The 23,993-nt window shown below is 42.3% G+C and overlaps 2 protein-coding genes across 3 annotated transcripts in view; one reads left to right on the top strand and one right to left on the bottom strand.

Moving 5' to 3' along the window:
- Positions 1-1,535: 1,535 nt before the first annotated feature.
- On the top strand, positions 1,536-3,094 carry txn (thioredoxin; the record flags this gene model as incomplete). The annotated part of the gene is given in 2 exon segments (XM_035675057.1): positions 1,536-1,601; positions 2,709-3,094. Coding segments are annotated over 2 exon segments (132 nt in total), but the record flags the coding sequence as incomplete, so codon positions are not given.
- A 68-nt stretch (positions 3,095-3,162) lies between these two features.
- svep1 (sushi, von Willebrand factor type A, EGF and pentraxin domain containing 1) overlaps positions 3,163-23,993 on the bottom strand; it is an 86,274-nt gene continuing 65,443 nt past the window's right edge. Inside the window, exons 27-49 of one of the 2 annotated variants that reach the window (XM_035675054.1) lie at positions 23,797-23,972; positions 23,501-23,625; positions 23,279-23,408; positions 22,915-23,085; positions 22,272-22,445; positions 22,050-22,169; positions 21,768-21,944; positions 19,552-19,636; positions 19,255-19,446; positions 18,639-18,806; positions 17,762-18,434; positions 14,777-17,505; positions 14,260-14,494; positions 13,832-13,987; positions 13,041-13,104; positions 12,341-12,514; positions 11,881-12,057; positions 10,750-10,932; positions 8,931-9,101; positions 7,296-7,391; positions 6,128-6,223; positions 4,990-5,083; positions 3,163-3,508 (exon numbers count right to left, since the gene is read on the bottom strand). In XM_035675054.1, the coding sequence (XP_035530947.1) occupies positions 3,478-3,508; positions 4,990-5,083; positions 6,128-6,223; positions 7,296-7,391; positions 8,931-9,101; positions 10,750-10,932; positions 11,881-12,057; positions 12,341-12,514; positions 13,041-13,104; positions 13,832-13,987; positions 14,260-14,494; positions 14,777-17,505; positions 17,762-18,434; positions 18,639-18,806; positions 19,255-19,446; positions 19,552-19,636; positions 21,768-21,944; positions 22,050-22,169; positions 22,272-22,445; positions 22,915-23,085; positions 23,279-23,408; positions 23,501-23,625; positions 23,797-23,972 (6,397 nt within the window). In that variant the 3' untranslated portion in view covers positions 3,163-3,477. The remainder of the gene's footprint in view (positions 3,509-4,989; positions 5,084-6,127; positions 6,224-7,295; positions 7,392-8,930; positions 9,102-10,749; positions 10,933-11,880; positions 12,058-12,340; positions 12,515-13,040; positions 13,105-13,831; positions 13,988-14,259; positions 14,495-14,776; positions 17,506-17,761; positions 18,435-18,638; positions 18,807-19,254; positions 19,447-19,551; positions 19,637-21,767; positions 21,945-22,049; positions 22,170-22,271; positions 22,446-22,914; positions 23,086-23,278; positions 23,409-23,500; positions 23,626-23,796; positions 23,973-23,993) is intronic. The other variant, XM_035675056.1, reaches the window with a different exon arrangement.

Genomic DNA, 23,993 nt, shown 5'->3' with positions numbered 1-23,993 from the left:
TAAACTGTAGCATTAATTAAAACTAACTGCGTCTCCAAACAAAGCACTTTCCCAAATGAACCGCTTAATCGAAACCGGTAATAACACATCTGTTTCTTCTGTCAGATACTTTCAAGCCACTCCTGAAGGAACCGAACAACGGTGGGACTTTCACACGCGACGGCCCCTGTAAACATGAAGCCCCATATTGGCGAGTAAGAAAGGATCATCAGATTGAAAAGGAAACCATATATATTATATGTCTGTAGAACAAGAAGAAACGACACTGACGATGCCACAGAAAAACTTTTCCAAACGAACAAAACAAAAAAAAAAAGCAAAACCTTTTTCAAATTGAAGAGTACCCCACAGTCAGCCTCCAGTCGTCTGGATTTTAAGGGAGTCCTTGCCGAGGGAGGCCTGTTCCCGGCAGGCACGTATAATCTGTGAACGAGGCTTTGCTCGGAACTCCCGTCAAGACCGTTCCAACTCAAACCCAGAATAGGCTGACTTTGAAAACTGACATAACTTGATAAAAACAGCAGATGCTCCCTGTCGTTTTAAAGAGGAACAAAGAAATATTGTACATCCTGCATAACCCGGTGCTCATGATAACCGTTCCTTGCAGAACAGCTCAAAGCCTAGAAACAAAAACGTATTCCGAAGTACGGATAGGGCAGGCAAGTGGTTGTTTCTCCATTAAAAGTTTTTAACTACCAACTGCGCAATCAAAGATCCAAAACACACAACCATCCCAACGTACAGGAACTTAACGTGGTTCACACACGAATTCCGCAGACTCTGGTTAGGGTACCAAGTATAATTACTGAAAGCAATGGAAACCACCAGCGCTCATTACCAAAGGCAGGTCGCTAAGTCTCCAACATTGGAAAAGAGAACCTTGCTGATTTAAAACGGGATTGAAAAAATCTAAAAAACCCGTGAGCCTTTTAACATAAACAACAAAAGAGACACTGACATGTTTGTAACCAACATGGGTAACCTCGACACCACCATTTGTGATATAGGACTATGTTACATAGTGGGCACCACCTGCGCAGTATATCGAATCTGTAAGCTAACAGAACCTAACCCCCCTCTTGATTCTCAGGGAGAGACGATGAGCATTATACCTCCCACTACACCTGTACATCCCAAACAAGTCACCCTTTTAAAAACCCAGTCATAATCTACCCTTTAAAGTTATTCTGAACCAGTTCAGTTAAAATACTTTGGAGCTAAAATCAGGCTACTTGGAGCTGTTCAAACAACATGTTTACAGAATTACCTGGATACATTTGTAGGCGTCTGGTCTGGTAAGTCTGGTAAAACTCCACTAGTGATTGGTGCACGTGCAGTTACATAATCTAATGTGTAAAAGCTGGCAACGCCTGTTGATTTTGCTGTACTGCTTCCTTGAGGAGAGGCTAAGCTACCGACATTTCTGTCTTAATTTAATATTGTAAATATCTGACATCAGTAATCAGACAGGAGTGTTGTTTTTGACTCTGTCCATCTCACTGTTGTTCTCTTTGCTCTTTTTTTTTTTTTTTCAGGATGTGAGTTCATTCTGCAATATAAGTTGCATGCCCACATTCCACTTTTACAAGAATGGAGAGAAGGTAAGCATTGCATGAACATATACAGCTAATATAGAAACATGTACATATTATTATAAAGTTGTAATGTCTGAGCAATATTTGCATTTATGTAGTCATGTTTTTGGTGCCCCAGGACCAGAATATCATAGTTTATAAAATGTGCATTCAACCCACATTGGACCTTTTCCACCACACGCTGTCCCTCTTCTGGTTAAAACGTTGACTAAAGCTCCATACGTTGGAGCGCGCTGTAGCAGCCAGATCAGTTTAAGAGCTATAACCAAATCAGTGCGCCCTGGTAGCACACCTGCTAGAGCTTCCTGCAGCGGCCGGGGTTCGAGTATAGCCCACAGCACTTTGGAGCGTGTCACCTCCTCTCTTTCTCCCCTCTCTGTACAATAAAGGGAAACAGAGCTGGAGGAAAAGTGAACTGTGTAACCAAATCTCACTTACAAACTGCCGCCAAGTGTCACTGTGCCGTGGCAGTAATGGCATTTACCTTCTGAGCGCTGATGATCGGTGCCCTGATGTCTGTTGCTTGGAGTCAGTGGGGCACTTGAAAAATAATGGACTTATTAAGCAGACAGCAAAGCAAATATTTGTGTGATCTGTGGTTTCCCCCTTTACCAGAATACAGGCTATTTAAAAAAAAAATGTTTTTCTAAGATCTGGTTTTAGGAGGTGCTGCAGCCTCCCTTTACAGTGTCGTGGAAAATTAAGGGGGTGTTGACTATCACAACAAACAGTTAACAGTTTCTGGTGAATCTGACTCACAGCACTTGTACAAGCAAACCGGGGGGGTTTAAGAGGTTTAGGACAAACTTGTGAGTCTTCACGAGAGTGGAGTTTGTGAGCTGTAACTTAACTGAAAGAGGTAACGAGTAAAAGTTTAAAAAGAGTTCAGAGTGTATATTAAGCCTGTATGATTGCTGTTGTATGGCCTGGCTCAGGTTAAACCCTTTGTCAGAGTAGTTGCAGAGACACAAATACTTGATACTTGAGGAATTTCTAATCCTGCTATCAATTGTAGTTCACAGCCATTTGATCCATATATAAATAGACTTTGTATCATTGGCATTTATTTAGTTTTTATTAAAGTTTTAACCCTCTGTCTGTTGTGTCTTTCAGGTGTTCGAGTTCTCTGGTGCAAACACAACTACGCTGTTGGAAAAACTGGAAGCTTTCAGAACATAAGAACCACCGTAGCCACCGCTGCCCTCTGTACATGCTGTGCTAAGAAATCCCAGTTTCATTTTCTGTACAGTAACTATCAGGTCTTCTGTTCCACACAGACAATAACTCATTCCACTCATGTAATTGGTGACATACTGTAGTCCTGTCAGTTCAATGTGTGTAGTGACTGTTGTAACAACAGACTAGAGTTTACCTAAAACCTGATAACTACTTTTTAATTCTGTTTTATATGAGGAATTGGCTTTGCTCCCGACTAACTTTCTTTGTTACATTATGTGTACAACATTGTGGATTTAATAAATGAAGATGAGCTACAGGAACTTTTGTTCTCTTCTGATTCACATTTGAATTGATCGAGCACGACGGGAACTGACTTTGATACAGACGACTTCCTGCTAGAGCAAAGAATCTGATCAAGAGAGCAGTTAATGGTATTTTATGCTTTAATAAAAATGTGAGAATAGTTTACACATATACATTGAACAATCACATCAATAGTTTTTACACATCGTACAAGTATATAGCAGCATATGTTTAATACTGTTGAGTCTCTATATGAAAAAATACAGCTTTATTTTACAAAATGGTTCTTGCTTTGCCTTTTGCAGAGAGATGAGAATGAATGGTTTACAAGTGTGTCAGTTAACTATACAAGAATTCCCTTCATAAGACGATTCACATGGAGCTGAGTGGAACCTTTTTTTTAGAAGTGATAGTATCCTGATTTCCTTTTCCTGCAAAGAGAAGGAAGGAGAAATGGTATTTAGTCTTAATCTGTGGCTCTTTTATAACCTTTTTACAAAAAAAAGATTCACTAAATATGATAAAAGTGCAAGAACCCATGAGGAGTTAAATTAGACTTCATTACTGAGGTTATATTTGTCTGATAATTCATCATTTATTTCATAATGCCACTTTTTTTTTTTTTTTTTCCCCATTCTCAGAAATATGCGTGTTTTCTAAGTTAAGATGACTCATAACTGAAGGAAAACCGCCGTATGTGTTTGTATGGTTTAATCATATCCGGGTGTTGACAGTCTGGTTTATGGCTGCCTGAATGCTGAACCTACGAACTCTGAACCTATTTTATCAACACCATTAACAGCCAACAGTGCTCATCCTCCGCATTTAGGAGTCAAAGTTTCACTTTGATTGCAGCATTTACCGTAGAGCTTCATTACGCGTGATCATATTTCTATTACACTAGCTGAACTGTATGTAACTTAAGCTGATGATGCACAAGGCAGGCATGTGTTTACAAACGGCAGTATCTTGGTTTCACTAAGAGAGAATACCAAGAATATATAGATTAATATAATAGAATAAGAGTTTATCCAGGTTTCTGAGAGCAGGATACGATGCTAACAGGCCCAGACACACAGCCTGATCATAACCGGGATACTAACACAGCATTTGATTCGCCATCTCTCTCCGTCTTTTAGTGGAAGTTATCAAGTGTAGGAAAATAAACCTGATATGAAATGTCTGGTGCTCTCAGGGGGAAATTTGCATCTTAGTTATTTCCTCCCGTAAGATTGGTGACTGCACAGAACGTTCTCATGGTTACACTGAACATATCTTGGCACAATGACCAACAACAACATGGAGAGGAACGTAAAATACATCACTAGTAATTTATAGTGCTAAATAACAAGGTTTACTGTAATGCCTGGAATCATTCTGAGCAAAGAGCTTAATAGATTCATCCCTTTGTGATAAAACGGCTGACAGCGGATGACTCATTAAACCGTGGGACTTCTCATGAAGCTCATTTGCTTCGTTCAAGCATCGGTTTGTATTCACCCACAGTTTGGATAGTGAATGAAAGAAGAGTGGGAGCAGAGGGCTCGTCCTGTGTGACCGCAGTACGCAAGATGGAAAACAAACAGAAATACATCCCATAAATGTTTGAATATCTAATGAATACATAAAAGTAACAGGATATTTAAAGTGTTAAAAAAATGCAAATGTACAGAACTTGTTTTTTAAACAGATAAACTATGCAATTTATATACTAATAATTAAAAAATTTTTACTCTAGCAGTCCATTTATCACTCGTGACCTTATGCTAATGTTTGTCACTGTAATTATTATTAAAACTATTATTTTTAAGTTTTAGAATTCCATCTGTTTATCTAAATATCTAAAAAAAATAAACAATCAAAGGAAACTTTTGCCTTTTTAAAGAACTTTTTTTGCTGCCTGTGTTGTCACCTGGAGCAGTCGTGTCCACTCCAGCCTGGACTGCAGTGACATCTGTTCGGCCTGATGCATCTGCCTCCGTTCAGACAAGGTGATGAACACACCGCTGTGGACGGACAGACAGACAGACAGACAGACAGACAACACACATGAAATGCAGCCCAGCCGTCATTACGGTGAGTACAGGCTTGTCTGCGCGAGGAAGAGAGGTTGTCCCAAGAAGGAGGAAATATGCGGCCTCTCATCATCTCCCATCAACATATATTTCAAATTCTAAAGAGATTTATTTCGTTTACAGAAAAAAAATTAAATGTTTACAATGTAGGTACCACTACTAAACAAAGTATATTTGGAACAACTATTTTGGTGGAACTACCCTTTGAATGAGTGCCGCCTCATCTCCTGCTCAGTGTCCTGTAACACACTGCCATGACAGACAGATGGTTAAGTGCTCACTTACTCTTTTCTCCTTGATGCCATCTTTTGATTAACGGTCATTAACACTCATTGATAAAAACCGAGTGGCTGAAGATAATCATATTTGTCCATATGATCATTAAATGCTTTGAAAGACAAATCATACATTTATAAAAACTATGTGAGCAACATAAGCGTCATGTTTCCAGTCTTTCTCAAACACACAAAAACATTGCCAAATAAAACACTACTGTTTGGTTTGTATTCCAACCATATTTGTTTTTATGTGTTGAATTTTCTTGTGCAGTTTCTGTTTTAGTGAGTAAAATTTTTCACTTCGGCAGCCAAAACAATGTCTATTCTTTTTTTATTCTGCACATTAACAAACATTGCTGTAAATGTCAAAATACTATTGTAACAGGTGTTACACTGTCACCCTAAAAAGAATATGATTACAATGTTATTGATAATACTTCATAAGCAGGCAGTGTATTAAAAGTATATTCATTTTAGTAAAGCAATCATGCAGGACGTCATTATGCTCCATTGTTATTTACTAACAACTCATAAAGAAGACAAACAATGGCGTCACACAACCCTCAGTGGCGTCGTTATGGGAGAGCATATTGAGAGTAAGGATTCCCTTTATGTCACTGTCATTATCACCCTGTGTCACTGTGCTATTAATGCACACAGTAGGTGAACAGCTTCACTGACTCGCACATGAACTCACCACTGTGACAGCGTGTGCCCGTCCACCCACTGGGACACTCGCACTGGTAGGGCGCCACGCAACGGCCTCCATTGAGGCACGGCAGGATGCAGATAGCTGTTATTAAAGAGGAGAGTAAACAGGAAATCATTTAAGGTCATCAGTCTCGTCTCTCTTTGTTGAAATCTCATTTGATTCAGCTTGGGATGAGTACTGTTGTAAAGTCTTTATGCAACCATGTGACTGCGTAAAGAGGGAAGTCACTTCAATAGTTGTATTTTAAAGCCCCAGTCTGTAGATTTCAGTGTAAATACAAGAATGTGCAGTAAAGTAAAACAATTAGGATGTATATTTTTTGAATAAATTGATTGTTTGGTCTATTAGATGTCAGGAAATTAATGTTTTCAGATTGCTTGTTTTAACCAACAGAGAGTCAAAAACTTACGATATTAAATTTACAATAATATAAAACAAAGAAAAACAGCAAATCCTCCCATTTGAGAAGCTGGAATCAATGAATGTTCAGCATTTAAATCAACATTTTTTTTCATTTAACTATTCACTATTTAAGACCATTTAAGATTACAATAAAGTCTTAGGCCAAGTGTTTAATATGTAAGTTTATTATTAAAGACACATTCATCCCTGTATTGACTCTGGCTTTTGAGTTCAACTAGACTAAGTCGTGAGTGAGTCTACACCCATACTAGCAGCTCCTTGAGGCTGTCCATCTGTGCTAACATGCTCATGACAACACTAATATGCTGATGTTAAGTAGGTGTAAGGTTAGAACCATGTTCGCCATCTTAGTTTAGCGTTGAATCAGAGTATTTAAAGGCGTTTCAGTCAATTTGAGAGCAGTTTCCAATCTTGTGTTTAAATTCTTGATTCTTGAATTATTGTTTCTTTAACTTCTGTGTCTAGACAAAATGTCTATAAACTGTTGGACAGTGTTTTGTTAGAGTGCAGAGAATGAATGACAATAACTCTCTCAATGCTTTTCACTCTATTATCTCTGGACCCTCTTTGTGCTCCATTGTCCGCTAAAACCTGCTTAGCAAGCTGGTTGGATTCTCATGTGTTAGTGAGTGTTTGTTTGAGTTTGAGTACACCTTTAGGATTATGTTCTGGGAGTTAATTCAGTGTCAACAGAGTTCAACTGAGCGATATTTGGCGATTAAATACTTACGCTCCTCACAAAGTCGGCCCATCCAGCCCTCTGGACAGGAGCAGGTGTTGGGCCGCTGACACACACCTCCGTTCTGGCACTGCAGCCAACACACCGCTGAGAGAGAGGACACACACACACACACACACACACACACACATACAAACGCATATCAAAGACACATTTTTCACACAGAGAGCTGATCATATTAAACCCCGCTTCCGGTGAAATAAAAGAGAAATAACAGTTAGAGGTTTTCCCACCTCTGCAACCTTGTAGCCGTGCAACCTCATGCACTAGAACAGAGGCAGCATTCACACACACTGCAGATTAAATTCCTCAGTACAAACTTAAGAAACCACCTGAATGTGTGTGTGTGTGTGTGTGTGTGTGTGTGTGTGTGTGTGTGTTTCTGTGTGTACATGTAGACAGGTACGTGCACAAACTCAGCAGCTGTTGAGGAAAGGCTAGCCTGGATCCAGTCCTTGTTTTCATGGGAGAGGTTGTTTGAATTTCATGCTGCAGGCAGTGGTTTCTCTTCCTCTCTGAAGCCCCACTGATTTCATTCTCTCATTTGTTATTTTTTGTAAATTGTGTAGAGATAACAGTGAATTTTACACACATTAACATCTATTCTCTGCGGATGTTATTGGTTTGTTTGGAAAATTATTTAAAGGAGGATCTCCAAAGTCAGCTGTGTTAGTTTGATACCTGGCGAATTTCTATTGGTCACCTGTTTTAAAAACAAATGTACTAAAAATGAGCTACTGAAGAAAAAATATATTCATTGTTAAATTCTCTACTGATCAATATCCATCTGTGATTTCCAACAACATTGTTTAGCAGAAGGAGAGTCAACTTCCTGTTTTACGTGATTTGTTTCCTGTTCAAATTAAAGCTCTTTTCTTAAACCTGCACTGGATCCTGGTCAAACTAGCCAGCTGTCAGTTGGGAAATGTATATATTTTCCTCTCCAATTATGGTTTTCTCACTTAAAGACAGTTAAGAGTTGATATTAGTCTCAAAGGAAGCTCTTCTACTTTGAAGGGAAACCGTAGATGCACTAGAAATATCTTGACATGATCTCACATTGTATATTTTTCATCCAAATCATCCACAGAAATAAGAAAAATACACCAACAGGCAATACAACGGTCCCTGAAAGAGCCGACACAGGGTTTGTTCCTTCTTTAATGGGGCTGGATCCAGGCTTTAGAAAGTACTCATATATGAATCTTATGGTCACATGTGAACAATGTGTCAAGAATCAGTTATGGTACAGTGAGAGGGAAGAGGCTCTGTGGTAAAACTGCCTTTTTAGGTTATCTATTTAACCCATATCCTTTCTTCCAACCTTAACTGGTGAAAAAAAAAAAAGAGCCCACTGCAATAACACTTTGGCTACTTAACCTACTTCCACATACTATGCACATGCGACTGCAGTAAACCCAGTAGAAGTAGGCATGAGAGGACAGAGAGAGCAGGCACAGAGACGTTAATAACCTCCAGAGGGAACTGTATCTGTTGTGGATGAAGAATTAAAAAGCTGAGAAGCGGCGTGGCGTCACGTGCAACAGTGACAGTCAGATGAAGCAGGAAGTGTCCTGGGAAAGGGGAGAGTCCCTTCGGTTAAACACAGAGGCGTGTTCTCTCTACCTCTGCATGTGGGAGGTGGTGTCCAGGTGCCGTTCTCCAGACACCTGCTCCTTCCAACGCCCTCCATGGCGTAGCCGCCAAAACACGAGTACACCGCCACGTCCCCGAACTGGAACACCGCCCCCCGCACCACCCCATTGGCCACGTGGAGGGGGGGGCCACAGGACACCCCTGTACAACAGCCCAGATGGAACGACCCACGAGTTACTCACTACATTGTCTCCTCTGTCTAAATGAATGAATGTCTGCTGCCTCAAATCTATGACTGAAGGTAAAATAAATGAATTACACTTACAACAGCTGCCTTTACTGACTCTAAAATGTTTTGAGCAGATCAATCTTATGTTTGAGCAAAGAGGGAAGTTGCTAAGGATGTACAAAATAAAAGAAACACCTGACAGTTGAGACTGTCAGAGGTGTTAGTTCAACTCTTTGCTCATTTTTTGAGACCTCCCGTTGTTTCTCTTTCCTAAAGAAGCTTTCCTGTGTTTGGTGTTGTTATATTACATAATTCCAGTATTTTTTGGACTTTTTGGACACTTGACAGGACATTTGCTTTGTAACAATACAAACAAAAACCTTAGAAATAACTTAAATGTCTGTTGGTGTCAACAAAAACTGAGCAATATGAGCAGTCATTTTAAGGTGTTTCTGTTACTTTGTCTACCCCCCTTGTATATAAATACTGCGTATGAAATTGTGCACTGCAGACACTGGGTGGATTGTGTCCACTGAAATCAAGCTGTGTTTTTCTGTATCCCTCATTAACTGTAGAGACAGTGAATTTCATGCAAATTATCCAAATGTGTCAGATAGTTCAGTTGTGTGGCTTGACTATGACCCTGTGAGTGAAAATCCCCCTTAGGAACAAAACAACTAAAAGGATTATGGCAAACGTGCACATAGGAGAATTAACGCCATGCAAACACAAACAACGAGCCATAGCAACGCAAGCACCATTGTGTTGCATATTCAGGACAACTGCGTGTAAGAAAGATCAGTGGATTGTTGGACAAAAGGTTGCCATAGAAGCCGCAGAGGTGCCCTTAATTAGTCGCCAACGCGGTGTTTGATGCAGCCCCATTTGTTTTGCTAAAAGCTCAGTGAGACACAACAGAGAGAAGATGGTACTTCAGCCAACAGGCAGATTTAAGCAAACAGCCATGCAAGTGTAGAGACATGTTCGGCACAAGGGGAGCATGCAGAGGAGTGAAATATCAAATACACAGTTTTTACTTGATTATCTTGTGAATTATGACATGATTTGCCGGTTTGAGTACAGAGAATATCGACATCCTTTAACATCACTAAATCACATGAACTGGATCTCAGACTGATCAAAGAAAAACAATAAAACGGATTGATAAATAAATGATTCAGGATTTTTGAGGCCAAAAGTGAAATACATAAAGTGCAATCAATAAACAAATACCATATGTATTGCAAATTATATTTACCTGTCTACCAACATATGTGCCAATATTGATATATCAGTGATAATCCAATATCTATCAATATTAGTGATTCAGCTCATAGATTGGCTCTATTATTGATGATTATCTGGTCACATATTTTAGGTGTTATTGTAAATAAAAGATGTACTAAATATTAGCAGTTGTGAATCTGCAACTTTGATTGGAATAAATATATATATATATATAATATATATATATATATTATTTTATAATATAAGATAAAACCATAATTACCGAATTATCTGGTGGTTACTAGTTATCTCTTCTGGTTGTGTAACCAGATCTTGACTTATCATGCAACAGTGAAGCTTTTCCAAAGTGAATATTCAGTGTTTTTCACCTACTTTCACACACTGAGCTGATGGGGCTCCAGGTCTGGTCTGGCCTGCAGGTGATGGTGCCACTGCCTTTGACCTGCTGACCTTTGGGACAGGTGACACGGACTGACTGTCCAACATGAAACTCCTGCTGGGAGCCGTTCCCGCGTCCGCCCTCCCTCCAGCCTGGAGGGGCCGGGCAAGACTTTGCTGTAAGGAACGGAAATGATGGATTGCTTTTTGACTAATCAAGGTCTTTTTATCATGTTGACACACTTGCTGTTATCTGTTAGCAGTATGAAAGTATCATTTATTTCTTAAATGTTTACCACAGACATGACGACAATATGTAATAGCTAACATGGCTGACATCCTGCCAGGACTATATCTAACAAATGTTACATTCAACAACAGGTTGAAAATAAATCTGTAAATAGGAGTTTAGAAGGCAGAAAGTAATACGTAAACCTTTTTTATGTTTTTTAAATGAACCCTCAAGTATATCAGTAATACCCATTCATAGCTAGTTATGATAATATACAATAGTTAGGCTGTATTACTCATCTTTAAATGTTATCCAATGCAATGCCACCACAGACATTGTAATTTACTGCAGAGGTTAAGCATGACAAGTCACACAAACACAGAATTCACTGCAGCCCACAGTTTGCATTATGTCATAAAGGAGTTTCTATTTTTATGGTCACTTTTATGTCCCAAAAATTTGAAAGCAGCATAATTTCTATGTCCATTTTTTATTATATTATTTTTACTTTGCTGCATGTAAATGTTTCCCAGATGAGAACACATATTCTTATGTAAGACTCAAAAATATTCCAGTTCCAGTGAACTGCTCTGACTCAAACTGTCTTATAAAGAAGCAAGAATAACCCTTTTGTTGGGAAACAGATGAAGAAACTCAGTGATGTTGCAAATGATTTTGAGTGCGGTGTGTGCTGCATTATGTGATCTACATGCAACCATTGCAACAGGGATTATGTTGACAAGCTGTAAAGGAAACAGGGAGTCAAACATAACAGGAACCCAGACAGTAAGACACTGTGGCAGATAGCAATAAATTCACTAATTCAAATCACATCAACTTGTCATTCGTGTGACGGCCTCTTAGTGTTTCTGTGTGTGTGCAGAGTTTCTCACATTGGCAGGTGGGGAATGTGGAGCTCCAGGTGTTTCCCCCCATACACACCACCAGGGGATCTCCTACCAGGTTGTAGCCTTTATCACACTGGAACTCCAGAGCACGGCCCGTGTTCAGATTGTGTTCTTGCACTTTGCCGTGCGGAATCTGTTTTGGGTTGTCGCAGCCTTTGGCCACTAAAATATATTACAGATTAAATGATTCAGAAAGAGAAACGGAACAAGGAAGAAACAAAGAATGATGACAGATGGGGCTCAGGAAGTAGGGCGGGTCATCCTCTAATCAGAAGGTTGGCAGTGTTTGAATGAGTATTAGTTTCTGTTTGTGATGGCCTTTGCCTTTATCAATGTGTGTGGATGGGTGACTGTGGCATGTAGTGTAAAGCCCTTTAGTGGTCGGAAAACTAGAAAGGTGTACAGCCCATTTACACGTTGACCATGACCAGGCCATCCATCCTACCTTCACATGTAGGGGCTGGCAGGCCCCACGTGCCGTTGGCCAGACAGGTGAGGGACTTTGGGCCGTCGAGCTGCAGGCCTACATTGCATGTATAACTGGCATTGTGTAGGTAAGTCTGTCCTGTTGTCAGGACTTGTGCATTTTGTACTGTGGGTGGAGGCCCACAGGACTGTGCTGAGGAGACAATGGACAAGCATAGTGTCACGGGTGTGGTGGGTATGTCTTAACATAACATTATGCTGAACTCTAAGTTACACTCTCTATTTTTTACCCTACATACAATCTGAATTACTTTAAGATTTGCCTGAAAAGGTTTAATATTAGGGACTAGAAACAGGACTGTTGACATTAAACAGGAGGACAGATTTTTAATATTATATATATAATTTGTTTGGCCTTTTCCACACATACTGCAGCACAAATTAGCAACAGCTTTTGAAGGATGTCCGTTTCCTTTTCTAACAGGAAGAATTTGGCTTCTCGTGTAATTTGAGGTTCCTGCCTGTCACTGTCGTTGTCCTCTGCATTTACTCAGCCGTTAGTAAATCTGTGCATGTTTGTAGAAAAAGCCAATATGTGTGAGGTTTCAGTGATATTAAGGTTCCCGAACTTTACTGACAAGACTTACAACAACTGGATTAAATATTAGACATTTTTACAGACATTTCCCGGTCTGCCCCTCACATGTAAACAAACCTACCAACACACACTGGCTGGGTGCCACTCCATGTTCTGTCTCCCTGGCAGGTCTGGATAGAGTCTCCCTGTGACAAGCGGAACAAAGTGTAAAGCTACAAGAATAGTAGATGACCTAAACACAGCATAGTTTAGCCAACACTGTAGCAATAGCAAGGAATGTGATCCAATCAAGATCCATGATAGAGATTTTTTCACCTCGGGCTTAGACAATGGACCTTTGTTACAAAACTGTCTAACGAGAGTCAGCACTTTGTCTTCTCTGTGTGTCTTTAGTGTAATAAAAGCACTCATTGTAGAGAGCAGTCCAATTGAGGAGGCTAGCACATCAGTGGGTATCAGTGTATCAGGAAAAGAGTGACTCAGCTCCTTCTGTATGCTCTGTAAATACACATTCCTATTGATTGTTGAGGAGAAATCACGTGACTCTGTAATCTGATTTCGGGCCATTAGGTCCCTGTGGACAGCCTGTTGTTTAACAGCACAGTGCAGGAGAGGAGATGAAGCCCTCTGTTGTAATACAGGAGAGTGGCCTCAGACTGACCTTTTGGACACTAAAGTACACAAAATAGATTCTTTAGGAGTTGAGAAAACTTGGAAAAAGATACTTAAAGGTTGAACTGACGACAGGAAAGTGAGAATGTTTTTATTATCCACAATTTTGTATCAGATTTAGTTGCTTGTCTTTGTAATGCTGTTTTCCCCATGTGGTAATTCATTAACCCATGTTTTTTTAATATTAGCTGCTAAACTAATAAAACTTTCCAAAAGGAAACTTGGCGTAATGAGCAGTACCTTCATGCCAAACCCTGGCAGGCATGAGTACATGACAAAGTCTCCATAGTTGTAGCTGTCCCCCTCTGTGACGCCGTGGAGAAGAGGAGGGGGTTTCTCACAAACCACCAGCTCGCAGGAAACTGAGGAGATGCTTGGCGCCCAGATTCCACCCAGCTTTGCACATAATACAACAGAGAGGACAAGAAAGTACTACATTATTCATGGTGTCTAATTGACATGTTCAGTGGAAAAAAGGAGAGATATGTGCAGTGTTTTCTTTGTGATTTCACAGTGATGATCAAACAGTCACACAATCACGTCACAACACCTTCTTTGCATGCACATCGAGTGACAAAGAACATCTTGTTAATTATTCAACCAGGTAGATACAGTAAGATCAATCATCTAAGAGACTTGGACAAATCATTAACCAACTTCTCTCCTACCTGACACTCAGCTATTGCTGACCCCTGCAGGAAGAGACCAGGAGGGCAGGAGAGGGTGATGGTGCCCCCGACAGGAGTGAGTTCCTTCCCAGTGATTAGCACATGGGACATGGAGAAGTTGGTGGGCAGTTGGCACGGGGTGGGGCTGCACCGAATGCTGTGTTTGGACCAGGTACCGTCACTCTGGCAGGAAAGAGAGGACGTCTGTGTGGCTAATTTGTACCCATCCTCACACCTGCAGAGCAAGAGGGAATTATACGAAAATAAAGAAAGTAAAAATGAGAAAAGTAGATTCAGACTGTCCACCATAAAGTAATAAGTCTTTTATGTGGTTCCTAAAGTCCAGGCTATTAGACATACTGGTTTTTAAAAGAGGAGGAGGTCAGGCAAATTTATAGGCAATGTAACTAGATTATAGTTTCAGCTCATCCCTGAAACTTAGTGGGACTGTAAATCGACAATGTAGAGGAAATGTGGTGGCTGAAATGCTAATAACAGTAATAATCACAGTATTTACCTGTATGTGATTTGATTTGGGAAGGTGAAGGTGTCTGCCACCACCTGAGCATTAGCTACAACTGGAGGTTTTCCACAGCTCACCGGCTCACAGCTGATCCTGGGTTCCCCCCACCTGCCGTCTCTTCCACAGGAGAGGTGTGGATACCCCTTTGGCTGGTAGCCGGGCCGACACCTGTATATAACTGTGTCTGAGAAGGTGGCACTGCCGCCCTGCTGGACAGCGTTAGGAACTGTAGGCGGGGCAGCACTGCACCTCCCCCGGCCACACATAGGCACACCGGGGCTCCACACCCCTCCCTTCTCACACACGGCCTGAGAGGGACCCAGCAGCTTGTAGCCGTCGTCACACTGGAAGTTCACTTGGTCTCCGCAGGCACGGTCGCGCCCAAGAACCACCCCGAATTTCACTGCTGGGAGGTTACAGGCACAGGGCCGGCACTGAGGCACGGTGCCCACCCAGAGTCCTTGAGCGGAGCAGCGCAGGATGGGATCCCCGACTACCTCATAGCCATCGAAGCAGACATACTCCACCATGTCATCGTAGTTAAAGCTGGAGCCATTCAGGAAGCCGTGACTGATGTCCTCGGGTGGGTAACAACTTATGATATCACAGCGAGGTGCAGGTTTGTCCCAAAGTCCATCTGACTTACAAATAAGTGTGGGATCTCCGTTAAGTGTGTATCCCTCATCACATTCATACTTAACCTTGCCGTTGAAGCCAAACTCTGACCCCAACACATGACCATTGGGTATTGGTGAGGGTTTGCCACAGTGGGCAGGTACACAGGTAGGAGACTCATGGCTCCAGGTGCCATCAGCCTGGCAAACACTGATAGATTTCCCCTGCAAGACGAAACCAGACTGACAGCTCAGTGCTATCTCCTTACTGTAGCTGTACTCCTCTCCTTTAAAAGTAATATCACTGGGAACTTTAGGAGGACCACAAAATACTGGCTCACACCAAGGCTTCTGCCCAGTCCACTTTCCATCCACCTGGCAGATGATAGCATCACTGCCCTTAAGGACAAAGCCAGGACTACACTCATAGCGTAGGACCTCAGGATACACAAAAGCACCTCCGTGAGCTGTGCCATTAGCGATCGCACCTGGATCGCCACAGGAAACGGGACGACACACTGGGGCATCGTTAGTCCACACTCGACCTGATACACACTGCCTCACAGGCTCCCCCTGCAGCTCGTAACCTTCCTCACAAGTATACTTGACCATACTTCCGAGGGAGGTATCAGTCACATTCACCCAGCCGTGCGCGGGACTGGGTGGTGTTTCACACTCTGCAGGGACACAGGACGGGGCCGTCCCATTCCAGCCTCCGTCCTCCTGACACACCAACCTGGTGGGGCTTGTGAGGTCATAACCTTTGTGGCAACGGTACTCAATTAACGTTCCATGAAGGAAGCTCAAGTCCATCGGTGAGGCTAATTTTCCAGTGTCTTTAGAAGCAGTGTCAGAGCCGCCACCCAGCTGTGTCACCTTAACATAATCCCCAAAGTCAATGTGAGGAGGCAGGCCGCAGTCTGAGGGCACGCAGACAGGAACAGAACTAGACCACCCGAACTCCTCACAGGTCAGATGGTCCTGGCCTACCAGCTGAAAGCCAGGGAAGCAGCTGTAGAAAATGGTGACACCGAAACTGTGATCCTGGCCCTCTACGAATCCATTATCAATTGGTTGGGGTGGGGTGCAAGATACCTGCACACAAGCAGGCGGCTCGATGTCCCACTCCCCACTGGCCAGGCACTTCACAGTCTCTGGGCCTTGAAGGCGATAACCACGGCGGCAGGAGTAGGTAGCAGTGTGACCAAACTGGAGTTTTGTGTAAACTACTTTTCCATTGACTATCTGTTTAGGTATTGAGCACTCAATTGGGCGGCAGGAAGGTACCCCTCCAATCCAGAGTCCCTTCTCTCCACAGAGGACAGTAGAATTGCCTGCTAAATTATATCCAGTCCTACAGCTGTACAGTGCTTTACTGAGATACATCAGACCCTGGACATCAACAATACCATTAGTAATCTCCACAGGCTGAGGGCATTCAACTGGAATACACTCTGGGTAAGGATGGCTCCACTGCCCGCTGGCTAGACAGGACACTGAGCCTTCTTTTCTTAAAGTAAAGCCATCCATGCATGTGTAGCTCACCATGGAGCCGAAAGGGAATGGGGGAGAAGACGAGGAAGGGCCACCAAAGGACACTTCAGGCAGGGCGCCGCAAAACACCTGCTTACACACTGGAAAGGTGTCATTCCACTCCTGGGACGCGGTACAGCGCAGGATCCGGGCCCCCTCGAGAACGTAGCCATCCTCACAAGATAATTGCACCGTTCCAGATTCAGAGTCCAGACCCTTCAGGACCAGGTGGTTCTCCTCCAGCGGCGGCTCTGGACACTGCACCGGTGAGCAGCGTGGGGTCCTTGTCTTATCCCACCTTCCGTACTTAAGGCAGGTCCAAGTGGCATCCCCGACCAACTCGTAACCCTCATCACAGACATACTGCACTTTTCGGCCCACCTGGAAATCAGACCCCCTGTAACGCCCGTGGACTATGTTGGGAGGAGGGTCACAGGTCAAAAGTACACAGGTGGGAGGGTCATTGTTGGACCACTGCCGGTTGGCTTGGCAAACTCGCTCTGGACGACCATCCATCCTGTATCCCGCATTACAGCTGTATATCACCTTGCTGTTGAAGGTGTATCGAATTCTGCTCTGTGGGGGAATAAACAGAGGGATATATCATTAAACATATTTAATGTTTGGTAAGATTTTTAACAGCTCAGTTACTTTCCAATGATTTCTATAAATCCTATAATTAATACAAACACTTGTAGTTGATTAATGTCCTTATGTTAGGCGGTATCTCTGTATGAGCAAGGATGATGTATACCCCTTATGTTTTATTTCTTATCACTATAGGAAGGATTAATGTGTGCAGTGTGCATTTATTCTGGTGTTTGTGGCTAACCTGGAAGTATCCATTCTTGAGAAAAGGAGGTTGGGTGCAGGACACAGGTACACAGGTAGGGAGAACTCCTCCCCACTCTCCATTGGCCTTGCAGGTCCTCCTCTTCTCCCCTCGGATCAGGAAGCCATTATTGCATCCGTACGCCACCACAGATCCAAAACTATAGTTTGATCCCATCACATAGCCCCGATCAATGCTCTCAGGCTTGGAGCACCTCACCGGCACACAACCAATATCATACGGCGAAGGCTCCCACTCTCCTCCCATCAGACATCTCAGTGTGGCTGTGGTGTTGAGCATGAAGCCCTCCTCACATTTATAGCTCACTTCAGTGTTGCTGGCGTATTTTGGTTTGTTCACCGAATCTAAAATCGCGTGGGGTAGTTCTGGCGGACGTAGGCAGAAGTTTGCGATGCAGCGAGGGGCCTCCATGCCATCGGGAGGCGCCCACACACCCTGAGCATTACACACCATCTTTGAGTTATTGCCAGCAGTGTATCCATCAGTGCAGTAGTAGTTAGCAGTGTCTCCGAACAGCTGGTGGCTCTCGTAGGGCTCAGCGTGGTCAATGGCGGGCGGGGGTCCACAGGAGCGGGGGACACACTGGGCAGAGCTGTCACTCCATTGGCCACTTGGCAAACATTCTCTGGTCTCTGAGCCAATAAGAGTGTAGCTGCGAAGTAGACCGAAAGCAAAGGGCAAATCAGTAAGTTTGCATCCTAATTAACTGCAATAATTAAGAGACACACTGTTAATCTCTAAGTATTGATAATGTTTAGGTCTTTACCAGGTCAAATTCCTCGATGAGGATTAATAAAAATATATCTCCTTAGTTACAAAATAACATATTAACTGAGTAAACTTCAACCACATTTACCCTTCTTTGCAGACATAGTGCACCTTGTTTCCCAGTTCATAGTTCTCTCCTACGGTCACGGCGTCTTTCAGGGCTGGAGGCTCGCTGCACAGGATGCTCACACAGCGGGGGACAGGCCTGCTCCACTCTCCTGTCGATTCACAAACCACTTCCATGGAGCCCTGTGGTCTTTCGCACCAACACACTACTTAGTTTACACGCTCACACTAATGCAAATAAGTCAGAGATTTATGGAGGACAACTTGTGAAAACAAATGAATCAAAACTGATGACATGTTACAGATTCATACAGAGCATCATACAAAGTTCATAATGTCACTGGAGGATGCAACTGTGCTGACGAATAGAGTCTATGAGCTTCAATTGTTTTAACAAAGGTTTAAAATAAATAGGACTTATTTCTAAGAGAAATTAGGTGATTAATGAACATTTAACATTAAAAAGGCATGCTGTGGTTACAGTGTAATGTAAATGTATCCCAATTAGCTCCTGTGCATTTGTAAATCAGTTAATTAGTTAGCTTAATGTCAACTTCTTTCTCCAAAAACTGGGCATTTATTCACTCAACGTATCAAACATTGTCGAGATAGTGAACAGTGCAGTAATTTATCCATACCTGTATCCCTCAGCACAGGTATATGTGACAGTGGACTGGTATGTGTTTGTGTCGAGGTTGTAATTGGCGTTCACGGCAGGTGGAGGGTCCCCACAGGTCACTGGGTGACAGGCAGGTGGCGTCCCGCTCCACCTCAGACTAGCGAGACACTGGAACTCATAAGGGATCTGAGGCAGGAAGCCCTTCATACAGCTGAGGTGAATGAAAACAGATGTTGACAAGGTTGTACTGTTTTACTTAGTAATATTTCCTACTGCTGTCATTACAACGTGGTGTTGTAGGGGATGCAAATGATACCTGAAAGTCACCTTGCTTCCATAGGTGAAGTTGTTTCCCTTTATGATGGAGTTTTCTGGAACAGTTGGTGTCGGGCAGGAGAGAGCTAGAGCGCAACATCAAAGAGATAGTAAGTAACTGATGTTTTCCACTGAAAACATAAAACACAAGGGTAGCTCCCTCTGTCCTCAGAGTAAAGAACCTCTATATGCATTTCTGAGGAGACAAATTTACAGACGCCTATAAGTGTTATTGATTAAATGTAGATTAGATTTTGGCAAAGACTTTGTCTAGGATTAATGCCCCATTACAGAGGCGCACAGGAAAGTATATAATGGACAGATGCCAAAGAGGCATTAGTGAATGAAGAGGTACTTCAGTGATTAAATATTGCACTTCAATGAATGTGGGGGATTCACAAGAAAAAAAGTGAAGGCCAAAATCAAATCGCTTCAATCACTTTTAGAGGCTAAAAAAAACGGAACCTACATTACTCCAACAAATGGCACATTTTTGTTAGACCCTCCCTGCTTATTATATGCACCTGTCTTTCACTCCACCCCTCTAAAGGCTTATTTTCTTTGTGCATAGATATGAAGATTGAGATAATACGGTGATTTTAGAAGGCGATACAAGACGCACATTTCTGTCTCTCTCTCTGCATGTTAAACGTGTGTGCTGCTGCAGTCTTTACATTAATCCAACAGCATTCAATCCAGACTTGTACCGCACTAAGAGTGATACAGAAATGTTATTAGGTCCAACCTAGTACGACTTCTGACCTGACTTTTACAGAAAAGTAATAAGGGTGCTGTGTTATTTTCTCTGATTTTAGAAAGCTCCCTTCAGAGTTATAGAAGACATTATACGACTGCTTTCACAAGTTGAATAGTGCTCCTCATGACCACACAGGGTCGGATCTTGTTTCCCACCAGTGACTCTACCATCCAGACACCCATCACCTCATAAATTCAGTACTCAGATAACACTGCTAGCACAATAATTAAGATGGCTTATGCACTTATCGCTGCTGCAGAAAACCTCAATGCCAAAGTCATTTTGAGCCATTAGTGTGCTCTCTAATGCGTACCAACATCATCAGTTATTTAACTTCAGGTATTGTTGCCTTTAATAAAGGAAAAAAAAATCTAAATCAAATTCAACTGTTTTGGTTTTGGTACACAGTAGCATTATATTTGTCAGAGGACATACAGAGTTTCACTTTTAACTGCAATCACTTCACTTTCAGTATGACGATCAACAGGAAATATGGGCTGAGCTAATAGATTGGCACTGTCTGCAGGTGCTGAGTAAGTCAGTTCCCTTTTCTCTATGAGGAAGAATGTGGCTTAGAGCCAATGGAGGTGCTGCAGTGGTCAGGCCTTTCAGCCCGCTGCACAGTGGAAGACAAAAAGACAGCTGCATATATAATCACCCCTTCACAGCACCGGGGGTCGGGCACACTGCATAATGTGTGTTTGTGAAAAGTGTACATACGTGTGTTTTTGTGTCTGTGTGTGTTTATCAAAACTGCATAATAATAATAAAAGACCGCAATTAAACCTGTGTAGTTTCATTTGTGTGTTACTCAGATCCTATTGGCTCTAATAGCTGAATGCTTTGATTAGGAAACTCCTTTATTCTATAGAATAAAGATCAGTTTAATTACCATAATAGGAAGGAATCTGGGTCCATTGAGATGTTCAAAATATGAGTGTTTAAGTATGAATGTACATCTATATCTTACGTTAGCAAAAAGAAGCAATTATGAAACTACTTCTCTATTTATTAGAAATAGAAACCTTAAGATGTGTTTCCCGTATGTGATTTTGTGGTTACCCAGAACATATACTTGTTAACTATAACTGTTAAGGGGAAATTTGTGTATGTGACCATTTTGACCACGAGGTCACCTTGATACTGCTACATGTTCAAAACTCTGAATTCCATCTTGTGCTAGAAGCTGATGGAAATAAAGTTGAAAAGGCAACAGGAGGTTTGGTAGGTTGTTCTTACAGTATCTTATAAGAATGATTAAACCAATAGCTAATAGTAGTAAACATATGGAATCTGAAACTCAACAAGAAAGGTCATGCATGCAACTTAAATATACTGAAGATACATTTTTAACTTTCAGTTGAAAAGTAGTAGAAGAATCACTTGAAAAGCTTGCAGGACTTAACATACAGTTCAGCTGCAGCACTGTAATGGCATGACATGACCACTCAATCCCTCACCTCTGCAGTATGGGACTTGATTATCCCAGCTTCCCGTCTCCAGGCAGTGGAGGCGAGAAGAGCCGACCAGTTCATAGCCGTTGTCGCAGACAAAAACAACCTCGCCACCCATCAGAAAGTTTCTGCCTTCTCTGTGACCGAACTCTGGAAACCCGGGGTTCTCACACTTCACAGGCTCTGTGGGAAAGACAAACACGTACACACATAACAAATGGGTTCATATATGGACAAATAAAATGGTCCACAAAGTGTCTTTTAAGAGCATTTCCTGCATCTTGCTACCTGTGCAGTTTTTGCCATCTCCACTGTAAGGATGGGTACAGGTGCAGGTGTAGGAGCCATCTGTGTTCTGACAACTAGCGTGTTCATCGCAGTCAGATCCCAGAGCACACTCATCCACATCTGAACACACAAACACAGATATTTCCTCACATAATAATCTTCCAAACAGGATTTGTCTTTTCTAAATATATCAATAATTTAAAATGTTATTGAATGAAGTACCGAGACAGGCTGGTTGATTTCCTCCCCACTTTCCACTATTGGTGCAGTGCACTTTAGTGTCTCCCAGCAGGTAAAAGCCAGCATTACACTGATAGACCACAGAGCTGCCGGCATGGAAGTCCGTCCCCTGAAACAAGCCGTTCTCCAGAGGATGAGGAGGCCCACAGGATACTCCTGTAAGAGGAGGACCAAGGAATATTTTTGTGGCTCTCAGTCCTACAGGCTCTCTACCTATAGGTGTATTATTCAATTGGTCAGATGTACAGATGTTAGAAACATGTATCCATCTGCTGCAAGACGAATATATGGAAACTATACTTTTATATATATATATATATATGTTTTTACTGCAGAACAAATTAGTCTTTCCAGTGTTTGCCACTGTTGTGTTTGATAAATCGCTGGATTGTTCATCAAATCATATTTCAACAAGCTAAAAAGATCACTTATTGTTGTAAACATGAAACACCCATTTATGGTTAATATTTGCTTGTAACAAAGTCTGAAAACAACTTCACAGAAATGTACTCAGTGGACTGACAAACACATCAAATCAGCCAAAGCGCGTAAAAAACAAACAAAGACATAATAAGATGACTTATTTACAATTCAAATCAGAGAGCAGTTTGTGTCTCTCACTTACGTTCACAGCTGGGCAGAGGATGGCTCCACTCTCCTTTATTTTGGCACTGCAGCACTGGCTCCCCCAACAGGTAGAAGCCGGGATCACAGGACAGCTGGACCTGGGCGCCGGGGCTCACCTCTACAGTGGAGGCGTGCAGGTGGGGCACTGCGTTCTCCAGCTTGGGGCAATCTGAAGAAACCAGGCGTGGTTTTCAGTGTTGGAGATTGGAGAAGCCACTGTGACTTTTACTTTTGCTGTTACGTTTCAAATAGGAAAGCTAAGGGCTGCATACAGTGAAGTATTCTCCGAAGTTATACTAAAAACAGTTTGAAGCTCATCATTCACGGTTATATATGATTGACATTTGTGAAGCTTCTCTTACCAGCACAGAAAATGCTGTTGAGGTTTACTTTGACTCGGCCCACCACCCCAGTGAGGAAGTCTGGCCAGGCTAGGACGTTCCCTCTGTGGGTCACATGGGAGGCTGGACAGCTGCTGGCCAGGACCTTGATCTTCAGTAGAGGTGAGGGTAAGATCAGTTGATACAACACATACAATTTCTTATGAGCACTTAAATTACCACATTTCCAGTTACTACATTTACCTGTTGAGGTGTAAGAACACGATCCCAGATGTTGAGTTGACTGATGGAGCCGACAAAGGATTCCACAGGGTTGAAGCCCTCGCCCCTCTTATCCTGGTCCTGACCCAATACCAGTGCCCCACCACCTGTAAGACACATGTTAAATATAAGAAGTTAACTAAAACTCACTGAAAAATGATTCTATGTCTCTAATGCATTACTGTGTTTCTTATATAATGTAGATTTGTTTAGAAACAAAAACATCCACATTGTTTTGTGATGGCAGAAAGGTGAGCAGGTCGAGGATAGCACTACACCTGGGATAGTGGTGCCGACTGACAGGCCTTTGCCTCCATCTGAGGGCCTCCCGTTGATGTAGATTTTCCAGTCACCGTCCCAGCTCCTCCAGGACACCCCGATGTGGTACCACAGACCCGTGTTCACTGCAGGACAGTCCGTGACCCGTTCCTTACCATTCACATACAGCACCCACCTGTAGTGTGTGTGTGTGTGT

The sequence above is a fragment of the Morone saxatilis genome, unplaced genomic scaffold (genome assembly GCF_004916995.1).
Source record: "Morone saxatilis isolate NCDOM2014 unplaced genomic scaffold, NCSU_SB_2.0 Contig4, whole genome shotgun sequence".
NCBI lineage: Eukaryota > Metazoa > Chordata > Actinopteri > Moronidae > Morone > Morone saxatilis.
The sequence above is the reverse complement of the archived record's forward strand: the minus strand, read 5'-3'. Positions and strand labels throughout refer to the sequence as shown.